At 31.9% G+C, this 27472-nt stretch overlaps 1 protein-coding gene across 1 annotated transcript in view; it reads right to left on the bottom strand.

The window, feature by feature from the left end:
* The window catches only part of ANO3 (anoctamin 3), a 242927-nt gene that overhangs the window by 119538 nt on the left and 95917 nt on the right, over nt 1-27472 (bottom strand). The window contains exon 5 of the mRNA XM_049780960.1: nt 2500-2658. Coding sequence (XP_049636917.1) covers nt 2500-2658 — 159 coding nt within the window. The remainder of the gene's footprint in view (nt 1-2499; nt 2659-27472) is intronic.

Below are 27472 nucleotides of genomic sequence, written 5' to 3'. Positions count from 1 at the left end.
CAAGGTAAAATCAAAGCAAACAGAACAATTACAGTTTAAATCAACTAAATTAAGAATAATAAATCAAGAGAAAACTGAATGAAATAAAAAACGATTTAAAAAACAGAAAACCAATAAGCAGATACTCATACTATAAAAAATAGAACAGGTATTACAAATATCATAAAATAAAACTGAGACCATTCCTACATATTCCATAAAAATTAAAAGGTTGATAAGATATTGCTATGAATAGCACTTTTTGAAAACAATTTTGATCATCTATAGATTAATATTTTTTGTTTTGTTGTGTTTTGGGTCACACCCAGTGATGCAGAGGGGTTATTTCTGGCTATGAGCTCAGAAATTGCTCCTGGCTTGGGGACCATATAGGATGCCTGTGGATTGAACTATGGTCTGACCTAGGTCAGTCACGTGCAAGGCAAATGCTCTACTGCTGCGCCACCACTCCAGCCCCAGATCAATGTCTAAAGAATATATTTTTTTCAAATATCACAGGAAAACAGGTAAATACATTTAAAACCATAACTATTACTAAATTTAAGTGATTAAATTATATTTTTGTACCTAAAACACTAATAGTAAAGTGATACCATAATTATTTTTATCAAATGCCAAGCAAAAATTGTTATAACAATTCTTCCTATTCTCTTTCTTAGGACAGCACAAAAGAAATCCTCAGATTCCTTTGAGTTCTGTTTAAGTCACTTCATCATCTTTCATGCCTCAAGAATAATCATAATTTACTCTACGAAGCAATGTTTCCCTAATAAAACTATAGGAAGGTATTTCTAAAAGACAATACAAAAATCCTCAAATAACATTTTAGCAAATGAAGTGTAATGATATATAAAAAGAATTATATACCATGACCAGCTGGAGTTTATCACATACCCAGTACAACATTTGAAAATAAATTCATGTATTTTCTCACTCTGACAATTTGGAAGAAAACAAGATATTTAAAGAAAAATAATATTCATAGTTTTAAAAATATGCACTTAATAAAATCCAATGCATGTCAAGATAAACACTCTGCACTAAGTAGGAAGAGAAGTGAAATTCCTCAATTTCGTAAAATGAAAATCTATCTTTAAAAATACAGAAAAGCAGGGGCTGGAGTGATGACACAAGCGGTGGGGTGTCTGCCTTGCACAGGCTAACTTAGGATGGACAGCGGTTAAATCCCCTGGCGTCTCATATGGTCCCCCAAACCAGAAGCGATTTCTGAGTGCATATCTAGGAGTAACCCCTGAGCATCACCAGGTATGGCCCAAAAGCCAAAAAAAAAAGCAATCATCATATTTGGTATGAAAAATTATTTTACTAATATCAAGCAAAGGGCAAGAATATCTTCTTTGAATAAAACTATACAACATTGCAGTGAGAGAGAAGTATGAGTAGCTATTGAGTGTCCTACATCAAGGAATAAGAGGTATACAGATTGATCTCTCTATTCTGAGGTGGTATGATAATGTAATTTAAATAAATATAATAAAGACACTTATGGAACTTATGAAATAAAAAAACAGCAGCATCAATGTAACATATAAAAGTCAATTGCATTTTTTTAGGCAATGAATACGTAGGTTTGAAATTTTTTATAGTTCACAGTAATATTTTAGGTACATATTAACATTGAAAAAGGGGATTACCATCACCAAAGTATTCCTGCCTCCACCCCCATTCCCAGCTGTTTGAAATATTTTTAATTAGGACAATAAAAACCCTAAAATCCTGTTTAAATTTAGCAAAATAATTACCAAATAAAAATGAAGGAATCTACATAAACTTATATGAAACAAAGTATAGCTGTAAGTAAAATGATATTTGTTTAAGGATATTTAGTATAGTAAATAAACTCTGTATGACACAAATTAGACTCGCATATTTCAGCATATATCCATTCAACCATGTATACTATATTCAATAAATATTAAAGCAAACCATATGGATGTTGATACTTCATCAACCACAACAAAAACATCTCTTTGTGGGGGATTGTTAATAATGGGTGAGCTCATATGCGAGCAAAATGCATAGATGGAATATGTATTATGTACTTGTCTCTCAAATTTTATGTGAAATTTAAAGTGATCTAAAAATAGCCCGAAATATAAAATAATAATAAAATTAAATAGAAGTAAAATCATTCAGAATTTTAATTATAATCCATATAAACAATTTGGCACTTTTTGCAACATTCCACTCTTTCTTTTCAAATGGTTTTATAATTTACAGAGGTATAATTATTCTTTCTATAGTGTTTAAAATACAAAAATAGTATAATCTTAGAAAAAAATTAAATTTATGTAAATATGAAGAATTGAAAAGGAGTATATATTTACATTTGACTATGCATATACATTCATCTTACTGTTGGTTAAAAATAATGATACATATTTAAAGGCATATTATTTACTTTTTATAGTAAAACATGAACTATCATATTTCTTTCAGCATAGCACAAAACAGAACTAATAAAATTAAAGCACATACCTCCTTTTCCAACATCAAGCCTTCTGCTCTAAGGTTCTTCTCAAATGTGTTTCTTTTGTCATATTGTATATTTGACTTCCTATAAACCAGGATGTAATCAATTCGTTTTTTTCCATCTTTGAATAGAAGTCCACTGGATGCAATGTAATTCATGTCATTCTGCAAACAAAGTCCATTAACAGTGTAAATTAAAGAAATACACATAGTAAAGTTTAGGTACTTCCATATTATTGGACATTAAAATACATAATATTATATATATTTGTTCCAATAATATAATGTAAATAATGATTAGATAAAATCTATCATCTATTGTAGAGGACATGTTTGCACAAGCTTGATTTGAAATTAAGTAGTTTGATGCTGGTATAAAAATTTATTTTCAATAAGTTGCTGTAAGATAATATGTAACATATTTTAATGCTCACTCAGCATCCATCCCAGATATGTCATTTATATAATTTATCTTATTATAAGCTCACAACTTATATTTTCAGAGTTAAGGACTATAAAAGCTTAAAGAGCAGGAGTAACTGAGAACTGAGCTATAACGTTACATATTAAATAATGCCTCTCAAAATGACATGATTTCGGGCCGGGCGGTGGCGCTAAAGGTAAGGTGCCTGCCTTGCCTTCGCTAGCCTTGGACGGACCGCGGTTCGATCCCCCGGTGTCCCATATGGTCCCCCAAGCCAGGAGCAACTTCTGAGCGCATAGCCAGGAGTAACCCCTGAGCGTTACCGGGTGTGGCCCAAAAACCAAAAAAAAAAAAAAGAAAAAGAAAAAAATGACATGATTTCTCTAACATAAACACCGAAACCAAATAATTGCTGACTGCTTGCACCAAGAAGTGCTTGCTCCCAAGGTTTTAGACCGCGTTTTAAGTAAAACAGCTTATTTTCCAAGTCTAACTACTTGCTCATCAAGACTACTTTACATCCTTCACTCTGATATTCTGTACTCAAGATATTTTCATTGATTTGCCACCATAACAAAAAATATCCTGTTTTGCAATATTTTATTTAAAACCAGCTATTCCAAGTCTCAGGGGACTTTGAAAAACTTTCCCTAAAATCAATCTTTTGAAAACCTTACCAAAGCTATTTAGATGATATTATTAGATCCAGTTGTAATAAAGTCAACTTAATTAATGTATAGTTTTTTCCTGATGGTTTTTCTGATGGTCTGGGATTCATGTTTAAGAGGTTTACCTATATATCTCCCCAAATGACAGAAAGCCAGGAATTTATTCCAAATTTGTATCCTTTAGTTACAAGCTCTTTGATATAACATTGCCTTACTGTTCTTTTTCCGCATTTTCTTTCAAATTATTTAGTCTACCTGACAAAGGGTTCTAGAATCTATTTCAAAGCTCAATACATTGGTACTGCTCAAAGTTAAAAAAAATAAATTAAATAATAGAGTAAGCTTGTGTCCAAGGATAAGGATAATAGACTAATCCATGTAATATTACAGAACTGATATAAAAGTAATTGTAATGGGAGAGAGAGAGAAACAGAGAGGAGGGGAGGACAGAGGAACAGGGAGACATAAAGAGAGAGAGATCACTTCACAAACAGTCTTTTAGGAGAATGGGTTTAAATATAGAAATTTGAAGTACTATATTCTTCAGGATCAAGTACAAGAAGGCTTCATGTAGCTTTTTTTTTCTAAAGAATAAGCTATCTTTGAGATTCTTAAAATTAATTTTCTAGGCACCATAAAGTAATAACTCTAGAGCAGCTATTAGGATCTTGCATTTACACAGTAATAGTAACAATAACAGCTAGCTCTAACTCATGAGTTATTATGTCTATGCATTGTGTCAAGCTTTATAAATTTGGTTAATTTGAGATGGTCATAATTCTTCAGGGTAACTATTGTTATAATAAACATGAATAAAAGATTAGTAAAATACATCTAATATATTATTATTGAGCTATTTCCCATTATTTAATTATATAAATTACCTTCACAATTTTTGGTAAACTTTCTTTCCAAAACTAAAAACAGTTGGATCTAAATGTAAATAATAAAATAAAAGATGTGTGTACATATGAATGTGATTTGAATATAACAACATAGGTATTTTTTTGGGGGGCCACACCCGTTTGACGCTCAGGGGTTACTCCTGGCTATGTACTCAGAAATCGCCCCTGGCTTGGGGGGACCATATGGGACGCCGGGGGATCGAACCTCGGTCCTTCCTTGGCTAGCGCTTGCAAGGCAGACACCTTACCTCCAGCGCCACCTACCCGGCCCCACAACATAGGTATTTTTGTATGTATGTGCAAAACATGATTTAGTATAAAATAAAGATATACATAATTTAGTGGATTATGTAAAATAAATCCACAATTAACTATTATACATTTCAAAGAAGAGTCCTTACCAACTCCTTCAGATTTTCTTAAATTATATTAGCCTTCATAATAACTACCCAAGGAAATTACAATCCTGTTATTCATAGGATAACTTCATGTTACACTTTATATAATCTAAGAAAAAATTTAAGTGTAATATTTTATTTGTTTTCAATTTTTTTTCTTGGGTTTGGGCCACAACTGGCAAGACAGAGGATTTACATTGGCTCTGTTCTCAGGGATCACTCTGACAATGGCTCAGGGGACCATAGGGTAAGTGAGCCCTGCTGTGTTTTCAAATATTATGCAAACTCAATAATAAAATAAACAGTTTTGATTTGTACTTCATGCTATAATATAGGTAATTAAATCTACCCATTTTTCATATATATTTATGATAATTTTTTCACTGCTATTATCATATGAATAACACAAAAATAATGTAATAATGATATATTATTTTTGTTGATATAGTCTTCATACAAGATAATGTTTGGACTCTTTCCAGTCACTTATTTCAAATAATACTATACTCAATATTCATGGATATATCATTTATGTCACTTGCTCATGCATTTCTACTGAGCATGTACTTAGGAAAATACTGATTAAAACTCGCTTTATTTATTTATTTTTGTATTTAAGGTCACAATCAGAGATGTTCAAGCTTATTCCACATTCTATACTCAAGGATAATTCCTAGCTGGACTCAAAGACCATATAAAATGCAGAGGACACAAACTTAGATAGTTGAATACAAAGCAAGAGCCCAAACTGCAATATTTCAGTTTTGGTCCCACAAAACACTTATTTTAAACTTTAGTAGATTTTACCAAACAGCATGACAAATTAATTTAAATCAATGTTAAGAAATATTTTTCTACTTAATTCATAACTTTCTTTTCATTTTAAATAATATTTTGTCAGTCATTTTTTAGAAGAATGATTTAGTAGTGATGTACAAAGATTCATGGCTCTGTGCTCAGCACGCCTGGCAGGCATGGGGGACCATATGGAGATGTGGGGATTCATACCACAGTTTATCCTGGGTTGGTCGCTTGGAAGGCAAATGCCCTACCGCTGTGCTATCTCTCTGGACCTCCATGTACAAAGATTTCTGGTATTAGTGATTTCTTACTTAATTAGGTATCAGTGTGTATTTTAGATAACAAGTCCTTTGCCAAACTTTAATTTCTTTTCAAATTTCAAATATATACATACATATGGCTGGACTTTTATTATTATAACTTTTGAAATATAAATTTTTTTAATTTACTGATTTTAATGATTTCTGTTATTTGCTCCTATTTACTTTTTTATTGATTGCTCTATTTAAGCACCATGGTTACAAAATTGTTCATTGTTGGCTTTTAGTCATAGAATGTACACGACTCTTCAGGAGTGCATCATTCCCACCACTGATGACAAAGTTGTGAAATATTTCTTCTCCATTATAGTCTGAAAATTTTATTGTTATTTTCTTAAAACATATTTAAAATCAAGAAAATTGAATTTGCCATGTAAGATGTGTGATGGTAGTCTTATTTCATGTAGTTACTCAACAGTTTTAGTACCCATTTGCAAAAAGTGCATTTTCCAGTTTGTTGTGAGCCAGTTCTATTTTAAGTTTAATTTCCACATAAAAGGACAAAATTAAACTTTGGCAAGGTATTGGAGTACAACATTTAAGGTACCTGCCTTGAATGTGATTAATCCGATAAAGAGCATCAAGAGTTGACCTGAAATTATTTGAAAACACACATATCTGGCCCTCGGATCATTGGCACCATAGGGATGGCCTGGGTAGCCCCATATTCTGCAGGGATGAAGCAGCACTGCATCTTCAATTCCTTGTATAAAACTACTGGCCAAAAGACAAAAATCACTAAAAATGGTTTTCAAAATAGTATGGAATGCTCATATTTTCTTTATTGATTTATTAATTTATTTCTTTATTGATTGATAGCAGTGCTCAGTCTTTATCCCAGGCTCCAAACTCAAGGATCACTTTTCGCTCTTTAGGAACCTTTTATTTACGAGGTATAGAACCTGGGTTGGCTGAATGCAAGTCAAGTGCTCTATAAGCTCCAGATTTTCACCACCTCTAAAATTGTTAAAAGATTCTTTTATCAATTGCAATAAAGTTGTAACATTTGAAAGTTTATTTTGTAGCACAACTTATACCAGTCATGTATCTAAAAATACTGTATATTGATAAATAAGAAATGCTTACTTTTAACTTTAATATTGCACACTCTCATGTACCTGTTATATACAGTGTCTGATCCAGTTTCTGGAGTTTCAAAAGGTTTAATGAATATACATATGTTGTCTTCTTCATAATTACTGTTTTCTGACTTATGTTTAACTATGTAATTTTTCATATGATGTGGTGTGGAAGATAATGTCCTTATTCAATATATCTAGGTAGCAAGCAGGTGCTCTTAGTATTTGCCTTCACTCTCAATTATCTATTGATTCAAATTTTGGAATTCACAGTTAAATTCAGTAAATCTCTTCAACAAGTGGTGCTGGCAGAACTGGTTAGCCACTTGCAAAAAAGCGAACATAGACCCCCAGTTAACATCATGTACGAAGGTAAAATCAAAATGGATTAAAGACCTTGATATCAGACAGGTTACCATAAGGTATATAGAACAACACGTCGGTAAAACACTCCATGACATTGAGACTAAAGGCATCTTCAAGGAGGAAACTGCACTTTCCAAACAAGTGGAAGCAGAGATCAACAGATGGGAATACATTAAACTGAGAAGCTTCTGCACCTCAAAAAAATAGTGCCCAGGATACAAGAGTCACCCACCGAGTGGGAGAAACTATTCACCCAACTCACTTCAGATAAGGGGCTAATATCCAAAATATACAGGGCACTGACAGAACTTTACAAGAAAAAAAATCTCATCCCATAAAAAAAAAATGGGGAGAAGAAATGAACAGACACTTTGATAAAAAAAAAAAGAAATACAAATGGCCAAAAGGCACATGAAAAAATGCTCCTCATCACTAATCATCAGGGAGATGCAAATCAAAACAATGATGAGATACCACCTCACACCACAGAGATTGGCGCACATCACAAAGAATGAGAACAATCAGTGCTGGCAGGGATGTGGAGTGAAAGGAACTTATCCACTGCTGGTGGGAATGCCGTCTAGCACAGCCTCTATGGAAAGCGATATGGAGATTCCTTCAAAATCTGGAAATTGAGCTCCCAATTGACACAGCTATTCCACTCTAGGGATATACCCTAAGAACACAAGAATACAATACAAAAACCCCTTCCTCACACCTATATTTATTGCAGCACTATTCACAATAGCCAGGCTCTGGAAACAACCAAGATGCCCCTCAACAGATGAATGGCTAAAGAAACTGTGGTGCACATACACAATGGAATATTATGCAGCCGTCAGGAGAGATGAAGTCATGAAATTTTTCTATACATGGATGTACATGGAATCTATCATGCTGAGTGAAATAAGTCAGAGAGAGAGAGACACAGAATAGTCTCACTCATCTATGGGTTTTAAGAAAAATAAAAGTCATTTTTGTAACACTCCTCAGAGACAATGAGAGGAGGGCTGGAACATCAGCTCACTCCATGAAGCTCACCACAAAGAGTGGTGAGTACAGCTATAGAAATAACTACACTGAGAACTACCATAATCATGTGAATGAATGAGAGAACTGAAAAGCCTGTCTGGAGTACAGTGGGGGTGGGGTGGGATGGGATGGAGGGAGATTTGGGACATTGGTGGTGGGAATGTTGCCCTGGTGAAGGGGGTGTTCTTTACATGACTGAAACCTAATCACAATCATTTATGTAATCAAGATATTCAAATAAAGAAGAAAAAATTTAAAAAAAAGAAAAAAAAAGAAAAAAATTCAGTAATACCTTTTCACTTGTTAATTCTGTTTGGTTCTGTGGAGAGGAATTGGTAGATGCTTAATTCCTTTGGTTGTTTCCTGTCTGCCTTTCAAAGTTCAGGGCAAATAAGGATTTCTCCTACTCTCCTCTAATTAGGTAGACAATCAGACTGGTTTTGGTTCATTGGAAAAAATGTCCACGTTCCAAAGTTAGATTTCTTAATTCTATCACTCAAATCTTTAAACAATGAACATCTTTCTCATTAGTTTCTAGTGTTGTTGTTTCGTAGGTCTGCATCTTTCCTTGGATCATTTAATGGAATATTAGAAAATAGTCTAGACACAATTGCTTTTATGTGATGTTTTATTGTGAAATTTTAGTCTTTTGGTTCTCATAAATTAGAGACAAATATCTGAATAGTGTGGTTATACAATCTATTTCAGAATTAAAAATAATTTATCATAAGTTTCTATTATTTACCTTGTTATTGTAGAAGGGGAGAAAGAACAGTTTTAAATATAATTTATTTTCATTTAAGATTACAGAGAACCAGGTTTTGTTTGTTCACTTCGTTGATTTGGGGGCCATAATGGTGCTCAGGGGTTATTACTAACTCTGCACTCAGTAACTACTCCTGACTGACTTGGAGAGTATATGTGGTGCCATGGATTGAACCCAGGTAGACAGTGTGAAAGGCAAATGCTCTATTCTCTGTACTATCGTTTCCTCCCCAAGAGAACCTGTTTTATCAAGTAAAACAAAACTAAATAGAGCAACACATAACAACAACAACAACAACAATACAGGCTATTAAAAATAATGAGTAAAATACAGATAGTTCAAAGAATTTGCGATGTGTGGAGGAAACCACGTAAGGACTGATAATTTAATTAAACATATCTATCTCAGAGAATATGTAAGAACGATAAAGGATGGATGATGATTTTCAACATGTATTAGGAAATTAATTAAGAAAATTAGTAACCTTACACATATTTTAAAAAATATTAATCCAAATATATATTCTACAGTATTTTAGGTTATTTGCCTGATTTTCTCTATGAAAACAAGCAAATTTATATAGTTAAACCCTAAATCTATCAAAATAGTCTAAAGACAGTGACACACTTTGGCTAAAATGAAGACAATAAATAAGGCAGATATTGAATATTAAGCTGCATACATGAGTGTTTAAATTGCAATTAGCCCTGAGACATTTGTGCATAATCTAAAAATGAGATTTTAAATGATATCTTTGTGTGTGTATCTTGGTGCCAAGAATACAAGGGAGTCAGGCAGCTACATATTCCCGAAGTATATTGAGGAAACCTCAGTAGTATATATAATTGAAATATTAATAAAACCCCTTCTTTTGGTTCTAGATTAATCAGAAATTAAAAGCAGGAGGATACTACAAAGAATGGAGAATTCACCACTGCAATCAGGTCAAAATGGGGCAAGAGAGATAGGATAGAGTGTAGACAATTGCTTTGTATGATGCTGACCTGGGTTCCATCCCCAGAATCACATTATCCCTGAGCCCCACCTGATGTGAGCTCAGACCACAGAGCCAGGAGTAACATCTGATCACTGTTCAGTGTTACTACAAAATAAAAATTGAAAGTATACGAGGCTATGATTAATTTGTAGTCCTTAAAATACAAACAAAAATATCAGGAAAAATATAGAACAGAACAAATATAAACATAAAAAAACAACAATGAAACCCATCACTGAAACATGGGAATGGCTTGGAACATTACCCCAATCAAAGGCTACTGTTTCACTTGAATATTTAACTTGACGTGGCAGAATTTCAAATCAGGGTATCAAGGTTTCTGGCACTAAATAAATGCTTAGAATAACCATCAGTGACCTACACCCTATGTAGAATTAAAAAAAATTACATGTGGCCTAAAGCAAGAAATTATGAACTATAATTAATTGCATTTTCTAAGAAGGAAAATAAAACCACATATAACCTTCACAGGATGAACTTGATATAATAAGAATATATATTGACTTTGCCAGATAAAAATGAGCCCTGGGCTGTTTCTTTTACTTGCTGATATTCTTCATGATCCAGCAATTTAATGCATCCTTTTCTTTCTCATTAAAAGCTTTGTCAATAAAGCAAGCATCTCTTGAGACTGAGCAAGTTAAAAGTAGGATTATTATAAAACAGATAATTTTATCAAATTTGCTACAAATAATTTACTTAAATGTACACCAGACTATATCATAAACAAAATACTTGGCATTGAAAATGTATTACAGAATATTAGTAAATAGTTATATGAGCTTATTTCTTTCATATGAGAGCTATTCATGTTATTGGGAGTTACTTAAAAAGAAATAAGGAAAAATATAAATGTCCATATCCCTATTGGTATTTAAAATAGGGTCTGCTTATTTGTACTTAATGTAGAAATCTTCATTCTGTAGCAGCATCCTGAACAGATTTTGAATTGGTAACAAAACTAAAGAACAATCTAACAAAAACCACAGTGATGCTTTGGTAACAGGCATCACCCAGAGATGAATGCATAAATTCATAGATTATATATAATATTCCAAAGAGTGTATTTAGATCACTTAAACTTTATGTGTAAGCCTTCATAGAGTTTCCTGAACTGTAAGCTAAAAATTGACTAGGTCATGTCAGTGCTGGAGCGATAGCACAGAAGGCAATGTATTTGCCATGCACACTGCTAACCTGGGTTTGATTCCTGGCATCCCGTATGTTTCTCCGTGCTTGCCAGGGGTAATTTTTGGGCACAGAGCCAAGAGTAACAACTGAGCACTGCTGAGTTTGGCCCAAAACAAAACAAAACAAAAATAATCATTTTTTTTAAATCTCTATGTTGCTCAGTCTCAGAAGTCTCCAACTTTTAGGAAAATTTGTCTTCTAAATAAACCCCTTTGCAATGAACGACCTGGCAGAAAGAAGTTGAGTCTCTGAGAGCAAATATATTTGAATCAGTTTGGAAAATCCACAGCTAAAATTCAGTGTAAATGTCTGGATGAGCTTTTAAAAAATGGGTATCGGTGTCAGTAAAGGTTCATGATCTTTAGCTACTTTATATTTGTTATTTTCAGACAACACAGAAATAAAAAAACAGAAAACAAAATCTTGTGTTGAAAACCAGTTTAAATCAAGATAATCATATTCTTTAATATTTATATGAGTATATATACTCATACTGGTAGTATATTTTCTAATTTTTATCTTGTGTAACTGTACATAAATAAGATTCTGGAATCTTTGTTTATAAAATAGTAATAAATAAGTAAGAATAAGGCCTATGTATTGTTGACAAATTGTGAAGATGAGACTGATGCATCTAAAATAAGTAACACCAGTGCCAGACTCCTAGTTGTGATAAATGACAACTGTCATCTAAGACGTGTGTAGACAGATACAATATGGCATTGTCTCAAACTTAATCATACTAGCCTTTCTGTGAGCATAGTACCTATTTATATTTTTCTTCATATTATATTTTTCTTAGTCTTTGTCAAAAATAATATTAACCTCAAACTATCAAGCTTACTGGGCTTATCTTTTGTTCTTTTTCCAAACCATATTAAAATAAAATGCTATTAATTTTAATAATCAATTTTAAGCTCTTCTGCTTAATATATAATTTGGAAAGTTCATTTTGATAAATATAGTAATAGAAGAATTTACATAGACATAGTCTATATTATATCTGATATAATTTTCCTACAAAAATAAAGCAAGGTTTGAGACAAGGTGGTAGAATGTTTGATGATGGGAAGGAAAGAAGGAGCTGCCTCAGTTAGCCCGGTACCAGTACACTTGAATTCTGAATTATAGCTTGCAAATTGCAGTTCCCAAATGGTGAGAAAGAAATAAGCAAGGAGATGAGGACAAGTATGTTCATTTAATTGACTGTGGCACTGTTCTCAGATATGGACAAAAACTAATGTAACAACCACTTTAAATCCTGAAAAAAAATTGATGTTCATCATGTAATTAATATTTCTTCACAGTTTACTAGTCCTGGAGTTGTTCAAGTTATCAGTGATATTGATATGAGGAGTAATGAAAAGAATAATTGTTTAAGTGAAACCCTTCAAATTCCAACATGAGCAAGAAAATATTCATTAAGCACAAATAAATGAGTCCTATTCTTGAACATAGTTCATCCTAACATACTAATGAAGTCAATACAGCCTAGATTTAACATTAGTTTTATTGCAGATTGACCAAGATTTGAATTCTGGCTTTACCTTCTAACAAGTGAGACAGAATAAGATTATATTAATGTTTGTTATCCTAATTCCCTCATACCTAAAATATGAGACCTCAAATTATTGAGTTCATTTCTTAATAGCAATTATTTTATTTGCTTCTTTTTAGTTATTAATTCAGGTATCAATGAAAAGTAGCGAGCGAGTTAGTCACTCTTATGTTCTAATGATGTGGGAAAGTGAGATAATTTATATAAAACTTATTAGTGTAGGGTTAATACAGCGAATTATTATTGCAATTAAAAATAAAATATTTGGGTACAAAGAGAAGCATATGTATAAAAAATAATCATTTAAATAAAGCAGTGAGTGACTTTAAATAATAAATAATTCCGGGGCCGGGCGGTGGCGCTAAAGGTAAGGTGCCTGCCTTGCCTGCGCCAGCCTTGGATGGACCGCGGTTTGATCCCCCGGTGTCCCATATGGTCCCCCAAGCCAGGAGCAACTTCTGAGCACATAGCCAGGAGTAACCCCTGAGCGTTACTGGGTGTGGCCCAAAAACCAAAAAAAAAAAAATTCCCAAATAAAAATAATTTAAATAATATTGTTATGTACAAAGCAACATCCATGGGAAGTAAGTAAAAAATATCCCATAGATGTTTGAAATAACCAATTAACCAAATAACCAGAGTTATTGAACAGCTATGCTCTATTAAAAAAATAAGTAGAAAGACTCTATAAGGTCAGTTATGTAAAAATGTCAAGAATATACCAATCATATAATCTATAAGTAAAATAAGATCAAAAGCTGTCAAAGCTATTTAGACTATTTGAAAACTCTCTGGAAAAGTGAACCATTAGAGTTGAGCTAGAATTAAATCCATAGACCTAAGTTTTCTAATTTATTATTAAGATACCAATATAAAGTTTCATTCTAATGCTTCAAAGCCAATGTTATCAAACATGATTTAATAATATAAGCAAAATATTTCCATATTATGGTTAGATCAACATACATGTACAAACCTCTACTAATATGAACTTAGAAATTAAAATTGCAGGAAACACAGGAGAACAACTGTTATTGAGTGTAGACTTTATCATGAATTTTGTCCAAAATCTGAATTATTTGGGGGGGGGTAGATAGGGCAGTTAGATCACTCCTGACTGTTTGGAGTTCATTCCTGGATTTCTGCTGGTGGTAGTAGTGGGGGACCAATGCACTGCCCCAGGATTAAACCAGCATCAGTCACATGTATAGCAAATAGCAAATACCTTTTATTCCAGTACAACCTCTCAAGTCCCCTCAAATGAAATATCTTATCACTATATTTACATAAACAGGAAAGTAAAATTAGAATTGTCATAATTCTACAATTAGGTCTTACTTGAATTGAAACAACTGTAATTGAGTTTTTGAGGATTTTCAAAATCAAACCATTGAGTGACAACAGAGTTGATTCTTGTTGCCACTCATGACAAGTTTCAAGCCCACACAATTCAAGATAATTCATAATAAATTTTTTTGAGGGGGGCACACCTGTTTGATGCTCAGGGCTTAGTCCTGGCTAAGCTCTCAGAAAATGCCCCTGGCTTGGGAGGACCATATAGGAGGCCAGGGGATCAAACTGCTGTCCTTTCTTGGCTAGGGCTTGCAAGGCAGACGCCTTACCTCTAGCGCCACCTCACAGGTCCCTAAGATAATTCATAATAATTGTATTAAATAAAAAGTAATAGTAAATAAATTGAAAAATTAGTCCTTTTTCAAGCTAAAAATCTCCTTTCCTGTATCCCTCCTTTTGCCAAACTCCTTTAAAATCCCATTGGAAAAAAAGGACAGATTAATAGATCCAGTTGCACAGGAAAAGTAGCTTATCTGCTATTTGTACCTGGTCAGATCCTTTTCCTCTTATACATATATGCTAGTTGTATCTGCTAAAAGTTTAAATCATTGGTCAGAAAGGAAACCCCTAAAATCAGTATTCAGGAATTTTCCAGTTTCCAAGAAACAATAATTTACCAAAAAAAGACAGTGGATATTTCTATAAATAGGCATATTACTATTTGGAACTATTTAGCATATAAAATATTTAGCATATAAAATTTTAAAATATATTACTTTCCACAAAGAAAACAAACAGTTGTAAAGGGATATAATAATGTTAGTACAGATATTTTTATGTAGGAATTCTCAAACTATTATTCATTTAGTACTTAAGGAGTGTGTCACAGTGTATGAAACTAATACTTTTTTTGATTTTTAAAACTAAATAAACACATATCCTGTGGAATTTTTCTTTCTTAATTTACATTTGTGTTTTTAAATTTAACATTAAACACACTAGTAAATATAGTTTAGCTACAATAAAATAAATGGCAATATATTTAGATAAAAATTTCCTTACAGTGATATAAAAAATCTGAAGTTAAAATTACAAGGAATATAGTTATACTGGTTACTCACGAAATATTTTTATCCAAATTAATTCTAAGAAATAATAACTAATTGAGAAGTTGAATGATGACAATTACTTATAAATTTATTAAGTCTATAAAAATAAATTCCAAAGTTCCAGAAATAAACTTTCATGATCCAAAAAGCGTATAGCAGGTATTGTGAACTGAACATGTTTTAAATAAATAATAAAAATAACTAATCATTTTATATGTTGATTATATTCTTTTATTTGAATTTCAATCTTTCTCAGAAAACAAGAATTCCTATTTTAAATAAGACATTTATCTCTCTTTGTTTTCTTCTTAATATAAACTGTTTTTAATTATTATATCATTTTCTACTCCTATAACTTTCTCATTTGTTTAGTGGAGCAAGGAGACACAAAATTTCCAGCATCTAATATACTATATTACTTTCTTGTGATATAAACACATTGATTTAATTTTTATTCTCTACCCATTCCTAAAATTCCTTTTTTTGCAGACATTAGTAAGCAAAGTATTAATTCACCTATACTGCAGATGCAAATCAGAAATGTTTCATATATCACGTTACTCTAAACAAGTATATTTTTTCAGTTTTCTTATTTATTTTCTTCTACATTCCTGAAACGTTTACGTACATGGTCCTTCATCGACATATCTTCTTTTCCTAATCCTCATCTACTCCAAGTTTTCAACCCAGATTTCATTCACTTGGGAACTAGCCTGACATACCACTATTGTGTCTATGATTAATAACATATCTTCCTATTTATATTGTAAATTATTTTAAATATTTCCCATTATGAAGCACTTACTAAATTATAAAATTACTCTTATTATTTTGGAATTTTATATTTTATATACAAAGACTTGATTTATAGAAAGTAATCCTCACAAATAATATATAAGCTAGCTATTGTTTCTTATGTCTATTCCGACAGACAGATATACATACTTTACCACACATAGAATACACATTATGAATGTGTTTATGAAGTACATAGGATTGAAACAATTTTTTAGCAGCATGTAAGTGTACCTAAATCCATATGCCCTAAGTCTGAGGCCAATTTCTTCATTAGAAATAATGACACCTACAAAACGATTTAAAAATCATACATCCTGGAGCTGGAGAGATGGTATAGCAGGTATGGTGTTGCCTTGCAAGTGGCCAATCTGGATTCAATTCCTGGCATCCTTTATGGATGCCTACCAGGAGTAATTCCTGAATTCAGAACCAGAAGTCATTCCTGAGCACTGTCAGGTATGCACACACACATAAAACACACAAACAAACAAACAAACAAAAATCAAACACAAAAACAGCAAAAATGAATCATACAGTCCTCACCTACATTTACAAGCTTTAAGAGCTTGGTAATTTGTATCAGTAATTTAGTTTTATAGTTATTATTTTATTTACTTATTTATTGAGTAAATGAAAGGTCATACTGAGACTTCAAAATTGGGTGCTTATTTTTTTGTTTCAGTTTACTTTGTTTTTAGGTTTTGGTTAACACCGAGCAGTACTCTGGTTTTACTAATTGCTTTGCACTCAAGAGTCAATCCTGGCAGTGCTCTGGGGATCATATGGGATGTCAGGAATTGAATCAAGGTTGACCATGTGCAAGAAAATTGCCTTACCTTCTGTACTATTTCCCTGGAACTGAGATTTTATTTTTTATATAAACTAAAGGTCTTTAAATACAACATAATTTTCAAACTGAAAAATTTATTGCATAAACTAAAATAATAAGTCTCTTATTATATTACAAGCTTCTCTCTATATACGCATATATTTTTCATGTTGGCTTAAATGGCAATAGAAATGCAAATTGATTTAAGGATCTGAATCTGGAGCATGTGAGAGTGTTTTTATATAAATATGTAGAAATATTTATATATATTTATTTTATATATGAAAATATATGTAATTATGAGGCAATAAACATTTCTGAATTTAAACTTCTATATGCTCACACTGCCTTCTATACCCAGAGTCATTCTAAAATCAGCTCTTATTCAGTGTGCATTTCTTGACTTGTATACAAGTACATAAAAGACTACACTCTTGTACTTTGGTCCACTTTCTATGACCTTTTCTTCCTCTGCTACACTACAAAGATACATTTCGCTTTCCTCTTAAAATTTTTTCAACTCTGCTTTTTTTTTTAGTTACATTTGATTGATACATATATGAATAAGTGAAAGCATTGCTAGAAGTAACAGCTCAGAGATAATTGCAATTATCAGCTCAGTTCTCCTGTAAAAATTTTATTTTTTTATCCCCAAATATAGATGTAATTATGTGTGCATTCATATACATTACATATGATATAAAATGAATGCACAAGTTCAGCACACATAGAATTTTATACATACTGTTATAACATCTGGTCTTATTAACTCTTGGATATATGTATTTTATTTTATTTTAGGAGGTTCTCAAGCGATGTGTAGGAGAATAAGTGGCCACTTCTATCCATATGTGGAAAACCAGGCCAGTGACTCAGTGTTAAAGCCTGAGAATGTCAGGCTGTGAGGCTCATGTGAGGCTTGCAACCACCAAGATCATTGTAACCATGCTCAGGAAAATTTTTGTGTTGGAAAACAAATCCAAATTAGATTTCCTAACCCTATTTTCGGCACTATCTCACTGTCCCCCGGATATCTAGTTTAAATAGGATTCTTAAGGTTCCACTAACACACATCTAATACACTGAACAACCAGACTGCCTCTAACAATTAAAGCTTTATTCTGCTCACGCTTAAAAGCAACTCGGCTCTTTAACGCTAAAAAGTTGAGAAATGGGAACAATCAGCTTAAAGAAAAGCTGATTCAACAGATAAAATGCAGCTTTTTGGATATTGGATTCTCATTGTCTCTGCTCTATGTTCTGTACATCTCTATCCCTTAAACATGATTTGTTTGGTTTTGTGTTTTGTGTTTTTCTTTTTTTATTTATAGTATCTTTATTTAAGCATCTTGATTACAAATATGATTGTGATTAGGTCTCAGTCATGTAAAGAACACCCCACTTCACCAGTGCAACATTCCCACCACCAATGTCCCAAATCTCCCTCCATCTCACCCCACCCCCACCTGTACTCTAGACAGGCTTTCTAGTTCCCTTATTCATTCACATGGTTATGGTTTTCTGATTTTCTTATACTGTCACCCTGTAAGTAATTTTCTACCTAAAGTTAGACATAAACACACCAAAAAGGAGAGAAAGAAACAGAGAGAAAGAGGAGAGAGAGAAAGAGAGAGAGAGAGAGAGAGAGAGAGACAGAGAGACAGAGACAGAGACAGAGAGAGAGAGGAGAGAGATAGACAGAGACAGAGAGACAGAGACAGAGACAGAGGATTTTTCGTGGAGAATTCTGAGTTTTCTAGCAGAGAAGGAAAGTGAGCTCTACTCGAACCTTAAAAGAAATCTGAGTAAAACAAGAAAAAATAATCCGTTATTCATTCTAAATAAATAAATAAATATTATTTTAATATGTATTCTTTGAAGTTAGAAAGAAAAGAAGGACTGCTTTTGATTATAGTGATCTTTTTCACTTTTTTTATATTCACCTTTTTTATAGAATGAAGGATACTAATGATATCCAGAATACAGGATTTTGGGTTTTCTTAAAGTATTAAAAGTTTTTTAAGGAGTAATGTCTGGAGTGTAGTGGTTTCAGCAGTTCCTGTGGAGTAGAGTCACTCATCAGTGAATTAATTCCAGAGCAGGTTGGAAACAAGGCAGCCTTAATTTTTGTTGTCTATTTAGTTGCTGTTAATCCATTGGTACTTTTAAGCACTAGTGGTGCAGACTATATCCTTGAACTTAAAACTGTATGCTATGATTTATTTTGTTTTAGTGAATTAAAATAGTTTTTCTTTAACAAACTGGTTTAGAAAGATGTGAGAGGAGAAAAAAATAATTTGTTTTTTAAGCTTCATAATGATGCAATGAATATTCTAGTCCATTTATGTCAGTTGAAAATTCCGCTTATATTTATGTATTGATTATTTATTGTTTTTGTTTTGGGTATACCCCATGATGCTTGAGGTTTATTTCTGACTTTGAACGAAAGGACCTCTCTTTGTTGGCTTGGGGCATCATATAGAATTCTGGGAATAAAAAATGCATTAGCCCCCTGCAAGGCAAGAGCCATACCGGATATTCTACCTACCTCTCTGAAACATTATTATTTTATTGATACAAATTCCCAGACACAATATTATTCAATGCATTTATTCCATTATGCTATTTATCTTCTTATTTTACTTTTTTGAGCCACACCTGATGGTGCTTTACATTTAGTCCCAGTTCTTCACTCCAGGTTGCATATAGGTGAGATATATGAATGACAGACACTGAATTGGTTTGCTTCAAGCAAGGCAAGTAGACTATGTGCTGTACTCTAGCTCCAGCTGACATTTGTTCATTTTAAAGACAGTTTGTTTCTCCCTTTCTTATAAACCTTTTGCTAACACTTGAAGTTCACACAAATAACTTTTTCACCCAAATAATTTATTTTTTCATTTGCTAGACAATTTATCACTGCTCGTAGAGCACTTTTAATTACACAAATCACACAAATTTTAATTGCTTGTTTTCATATCTGTCTACCTGACAACATTGTACTCTTTCTACAAATGAGGCTTTTATTTTTGTAATTGAATCATCAACTTGCAGTCTGATTCACAACAAGAACTCATGATAAGCCTAACTTAAATGAATGAACATAAGAACGAGTATAAGAAAAACATTTCAACAAATGGTAGTGGTACAAATAAATAGGGAAAGAAAAATAGCAAAGACATTATCATTTAACAATAATTAGCATAATATAAATCATAGATTCAAATTTTAAGTGCAAAACAAGAAAATTCTTATAGGATAACACTAGAAAACCTAAATAGTGTTGGATATGCCAAGAATTTATGCCCCTATTTTGAATTTTTGGGTGACAACCATAGTTATGGGGTGCTTTGTCTGCAGATATGACAAATGCTTTACCTTTATACTATAAATATGCTCTCTTGTGATGCCATTTTTAAAGATATAATGTCAGAGACATGATCAATGAGAGAACTACATCATAATTTGGACTTCATTAAAATGATTGTCTGGGAATGTAAATGTCAAAAGTATAATAAAAAAGTCATAATTTGTGAAACTATTTGCAAAATTCCAATCTGATAAATAGTGGCTACACAAAAATATAGAAGAAATTAAATGTCAATAATAAAAATGTGATGAACTATTAACAAGCAGGCCAAAGTGCTTATCCTATTCATCACCAAAAATATATATATATAATAAGCAAGAATAAGATATGAAGTTCCACATTAAATGTATCCAGGAACTTTAAATAATAAATTTTGAGACATTATAAAATGCCACAGAGTATCTGTTAGAATGACTACTTTTATAATGTAAATATTAGTGGGAAAAATGTTTTACATGATTAACAAAAATATAAAATGGTAAAAGTTTAGGGAGGTATTTTTGTGAAGTTTTTTTGAAAAAAACACTAGATGATCTAGTAATAGTGAGACTTAATATTTACTTTAGAGTTGAAAAGTTATGTACACTGGGGGCCGGGCGGTGGCGCTGGAGGTAAGGTGCCTGCCTTGCCTGCGCTAGCCTAGGACGGACCGCGGTTCGATCCCCCGGCGCCCCATATGGTCCCCCAAGAAGCCAGGAGCAACTTCTGAGCGCATAGCCAGGAGTAACCCCTGAGCGTCACAGGGTGGGGCCCAAAAACCAAAAAAAAAAAAAAAAAAAAAAAAAAAAAAAAAAAAAAGAAAAGTTATGTACACAATAACATGCATATAAATATAATAGGAGTTTTATTAATAATATCCAAAGCTTGGAAGTAACCAAAATATCTTTCAGTATATAAACTTAAATATAAAATATTCAGTCTATAAGATGTAATATTATTTATTCAGTGTTAAAAAAATAAACTACCAAATTATAAAAGGGACATAGGAAGGGCCCAGAGCAATAGTAAAGGAGGTAAGGTTTTTTCCATGAATGCGGCTAACCTGGGTTCAATCTCTAGCAGCCCATAAGATCTTCTTTTTGTTTGTTTGTTTGTTTTTAAATACACCCGGCAGTGCTCAGGGATTACTCCTGGCTCTATACACAGAAATCGCTCCTGGCAGGCTCGGGGGAACCATATGGGATGCTGGGATTCGAACTACCCTCCTTCTGCATGCAAGACAAATGCCCTACGTCCATGCTATCTCTCCGGCCCACCTCATAAGATCTTCTAAGCCCAGTGAGGAGTGAACCCTGAACTTAGACCAAGGGGAAAGCCCTGAACATTAACATGAACATTAACAGAGGTAAATCAAAAACCAAAATAAAACATATATATATATATATATGTATATATGGAAACCTTATATGTCTATTGTATTGTGAAAGAAGTTAAATTTAGACTCATTGTATACCATAAAAATTCCAACTATATGATAACCCATAAACTATGGAAAATAAGTAAAATGATAAAACAGTTTAATTATAGAGAATAGAGAAATAAAGTAAAGAAAGAAATATAAATCAGAGAACACCGAAGGCTTTTGGGAAGAAGGTCAATGTTAGGATAATGAATATATATCATTATATATTTGTTTAACTATAGAATGCATAGTGCCAAGAGTGACTCAATTTTTTATGAATCTAAAACCACACTCTTTAAGAAAAGAATGATTTAATATCTGAACAATAATCATAGAGTCTAAGCATTTCAAAATAAAGATAATCCATAAGTGAAATACACAGGAAGCAGACAATTAAGAGTATGTGCTCCAGATTATTTATGCTATTGGTTATAAAAGGACAGTTAAGTAATTATATTATGTAAATATTATGCATACTAATACTTGATAATTACTGCTTTTATAATTCTTGTTATCATATTCCCCAATGAGTAGATTGGGAGTGGAAACTATGTTTTATTTATTTTATATCTTGTAGTTTATATAATAGCAGGCATTTATATTATATGTGTGTGAGCATATACACACAGGAATAACAACTATTAAATTGTTAACTGTATTTTCAAAATCACATATTTTGTCTTTCTTATAAAATATTGAAAATAGGATTTTATGAAAATGCTTTTTCTATTGTACAAACTAACCTAAAAAGTTCAAATAAACTATAATCCTACTGCTACAATTGATTTCACAGGTACATAGACACACAAGTATAATTTTACTTAACAACCTGCCTTTTCTCTTTTTATGTAATATTCTTAACAACATAACTGTCATACTATAATAAATTATATCCTGTGATTTTATATCTAAGTTGTTGCCACATTTCACTGCTAGAAATTGCCTGGCATGTCTATTTTTGTTGCAATTAGTTTTGGAAAATTTACCATTATCTCTGATAGACTACCTTAGCACCATTCACATTTCCACCATTTTCCACCACTTGCAAATAACTATAAATATATAAAAATCTGCCCCAAAACCTTTAATATAAAGGACAGTTCCCAGGTACCCTGCAGTATTATCTTCTTTACCTCCTCTCTCCTCTAATTTCAACCAGCCCGGTGTTCAGTCTCTTGCCAAACAGACACTGGCAAATATTAAAACTTACATTCACTGATATGACCCCCATACAGAGATCTTCTCTGCCAGGAATGACTATTCATCCCACTCTTTTCTAAACTACTTCTCATCATTTAGTTCACACATTTAATTTCATATGAGTAGTTGCTTCCTTAATTACCAGAAATCTCATATATTCCACTAATCTGCTCACTAATGGCAATTAGAAATGATGATTATGTGTTGGTTTACTTATTTCTAAACCTTCTCCAGGATTACTACATAGTCCATAGAAGACATTTTTATATTTAATTCATCAACATATAAGAAACAATACAGTTAGGGACATGACAGATACTCAATATGCAAAGGAAACTAGATATGTTAAGGGAATATTTAAAGCAGTGGTTCTCAAATGCAATACCACTCACAGCAGAGAAAGAACTTGCTAGAAATACGAATTATTAGGCTTACCAAGGTTAACTTTGTTATTAGATTCTCTGGACAAATAAGACTGCCATTTGTTACCATTTTTACATATTTATTTGTTTTAAATAATTTTCATCAATTTTTAAAAATTGAAGTGACATTGGTTAAAACATGGTATGCATTTCAGTTATACTGCATCTGGTCACACCTCAAAATTATATAGGCCACACTGTATTCAACTTTTTTTTTAACTAGCTCTATAGGTTATTTCAATTTTAAAACACCTTTTTAGGGACTGGAAGAGAGTGTTAAATTTAAGCCTTTTGCCTAATAGATATACCTTTCTCTGTTCTCAGCATTACATATGATCCCTTAGTATTACCAGGAGTACAGAACTAGGAGTATGCCCTGAGCAAGACCAGGTGTGACCCAAACTCATTAACCACCCCACACACAACAGATTTTAAAAACTCTATCTTTTATAAGATATCTTCCTCCATATATATTTCTCTGTATATATATACACATATGCATGAATATTTTCACTGCCAAAAATTTTAGATTTTAAAATCCAATCTTAAATATAACAAAATGCAATCTCATTTTCCTGCAGAAAAAAATATTTCCCAGATGAATACATTTTATATATTTTATTCTAACCATTTGTGAAAAATATACTTAGAAATTTGTTTCAAATATAGTAAAACTTACATATATTATACTAGCATTAGATATAATTTATGCAGCTCATATTCATCTCTGAAAAAAAGTCCTGAACTGCAAGTTACTTTACAAGCAATGATGGAGCATTAATTCAGTTAAGATTAGGCATAACCATAAAAAATTAATTTTATACTTCTCAAAAGGCAGTTAAATGAATTGATCCAGATGATTTAGTCATTTTGAATCCATGTTAAGTGACCTATAAAATAGAGCTAGTTTACTGAGTCACATACTATCAATGGGGTTACAACAAAATAGAAACTTAATCACTGAAGCTGAGACTTAAGATTGGATGCAAAACAACTGGGTTATCTGACCTGTAAAACTGGAAGAAAAAAAAACGTGACTGAATACTCTGGATACAATAAGATGTATAAATTTAAGATAAATATGAGGAAGCAAGCATAAATACTTTTTAAATGTTAAAAGGAAATTTAAAAGAAAAATGAAAATACCAGTTGTATTTCCACAGGAATTATATGATAAAATACTATTTCTTGAAGTATCTTATGTTTTCTCATCACCCATTTTTATCTACCCTAAATCAAAAGCTCTCTGAAATATCTAATGATAAGAAAAAAGAAAGCTTTTCTAAGTGAAAAAGTCTATGAAAAGGAAGAGACTGATTTTCTACTTGATTTTCAATTAAATTTTAACTTTTAATGTGAAAGCTTTAAATATTGTTTAATGAGAATAATTTAGAAACAATGCAGCTGAGTATATTTTACCTTTACTAATTTATCTTTAAATATAATACGTAGTGCTTTTCTTTTAAATACTCATTTTGTATAAGTAAAATAACTTATTTACATATCAGTAATCCAAACTTGAATGAAAAACTTTAAATTAAACTCCTGGTCTCTAAATAAAAGCATTTGACATTTTAAAATTAACAGAATTTTAAAAAAATAACCAAATGAATAGCACATTTTATTATCACACTTTTAAAATATGAAAATAAAGACTGAATGTTGAAAAGCTGAATGTTAGAAAATTGAATGTTGAAAATGTGCTCCCAATTTAAATTTCAGTGCATTTTATAGTTCTCCCACTTATTTTAACATTTAATGCTATATTTATTTCTTTACATTCATAATCATCATATTTTCTATTTTGACTAATTTACTAAAACATTATATAAGAATAATTTCTTAGCAATTAAAATACACTTCTACAAGTTATTGTACAAATTTATTTATTTTTAATCAAGTACTAATTTTAGGATAAATTTCACTGTAAGTAGAAATTGTATATGATCAGCTTTCACAATATAAAATAACTGTTACTTCCAACTAACCCATAGATAATATAGTTAAGAAAATAAATCTTGAGAAGCAATTTATTATTTTAAAAGATACTTAGACATTTTTCATTACCTATTTAAAATACAGTCTAATATTTAAGGTAATGGATTTATTTATCATAAAATTTTAAATAAATATCAATTATTCTTAGTTGACTTCTCTACATATTTTAAAGACAACACAAAATTAGTATATAACTCCTAGATTGATGTACTTTTAAACATACCACAGTCAGAATTCTGGGTTCAACTGCATTTGCAATCCTTCATTGCTGACAAGAGATTCTCAAATGACAATCTTCTTTCAAGCACTCTTCAGCATGACAACAGAAAGTTCTTCCTTCCACTGCCTGCTTTTTTCCATTAGCTGTAATGTTACATATTGAATGCTGCACAAAGCATTTGACTAGAGGGTTTTTAGACAACTCTTTAAATGCCTGAATCTGAATAATGATTTTTAAAAAAGGCTCATCTCTTGATAAGATTTGGTATTGTTTTTTATTCATTCAATTTTAATGGGTGGTTATGGGGTGGGATTGGGAGTTGACTTTGTGTGTCATTGGTTAATAGTGTCTCAGTATGACTCACTTAAGTAAGATTTAGTCATATAATTTCAGTGACATTTTGATGAGATGACTTTACTGTCAATTTTTTAATAATCCATTGCACATTTTCTATGTTATCCAAATGAGTTGAGTAGATTAGCATAAGAGGTGGGAGGTATGTTTCAGTCTGAATAATAGTGGTCTGAAAAACAAAGCTTCCTTTTTTTTGGTGAGCCAGGAAATGTTTTTGATAGCAAAATGAATTCTGATATAATTTTCTCCCTTTACAAGAAAATTGTCTCCTTTTCATGTTCATATGAAAAAAAAGGTAAAATTAAACCTTTGTGGTTTCTGAAAAGTTCTGCATCTTTGAAACCTCTCATTGTATTATATAGACTCTGAAAGATATAATTAAGTAATCATAATCTTGTCACATTCTAAGTAACTGTTACATAAAAAATAAACACATAAAATTGAATGATTTTGCACCCCCATGGTGTTAACGTATTCATAGGATGAGATGTAACTAAGGATTACATTTCTTTCTGTCAAGAAAGTCTCCACAGGATGGCTTGTAATTGGGACTGACTGACAAGAAACCAAACTAAGAAAAAGCCATGTAATGGGTAGTCTGAATTAATCAATAAGCTCAAAAGTTTTCAGGCAGCCTCATGAAAGAGAAAATTTACCTTTGCAGAACAGTTTATCGCATTTGTGTTAAAAATGTTTATTTTTTTAAATGATCAATGAAATCATACTGGTTTTACTAACTCATGTGATCCTAATTTGTTTCGTACAAAGGAGTCAGCAATAACAGAAGAACCTTTAAAAATAATGTCCCTATGTTTTAGTAATGATTCGATAAACCTAACAGTGCTTTATTGGTGTTGATGTTTCCATTGAGAGCATCAATAGCTACTCTAAATATTTTTTTTGATCGATTCATAGGTGAAATGGAAAAGCAGAATTCCAGTGTGAATGGAGGAATAAAACATGGAGAGGTGAAGAGATGAAAGTAGTAAAACAATGAATATCTTACAATTTATTAGGATTTGAGATCAGGAGTGTCAATTTAATTACATTTTATATTTATATACAAAAATATTATTCATAGACTCTAATGTTCTTGGTAATTTCCCAGTACTCAGAACTTTATTTTGACCTATCTGATGGACTTGTCCTTTGATTTCTATAGTTCCTGATACATGACTTCATTACATATGACTTAATAAAATTCTATAAATTTCCTTATATGGCTTAATCAGTTCTATGGTAATAAGGAGTCACTTAGCCTCCATTTGCTCACTCTATGAAATGGGTCATTGAGGAGATGATCAAATTAATTCTAATTTTCATATTGTTTTTATGTGGAGGCTACACAGATGTTTTCTGGCTCTACTCCCAACTCTATCCTTGGGGGTTGCTCCCTGAGGTACTTGTAGAATGATGTGTTGGGTGTGGGGATTGGGGGATACAGTATATTTATGTACC

This window comes from Suncus etruscus, chromosome 9 (genome assembly GCF_024139225.1).
Source record: "Suncus etruscus isolate mSunEtr1 chromosome 9, mSunEtr1.pri.cur, whole genome shotgun sequence".
In the NCBI taxonomy this organism is placed as follows: domain Eukaryota; kingdom Metazoa; phylum Chordata; class Mammalia; order Eulipotyphla; family Soricidae; genus Suncus; species Suncus etruscus.
This window is presented reverse-complemented; position numbering and strand designations above follow the sequence as displayed.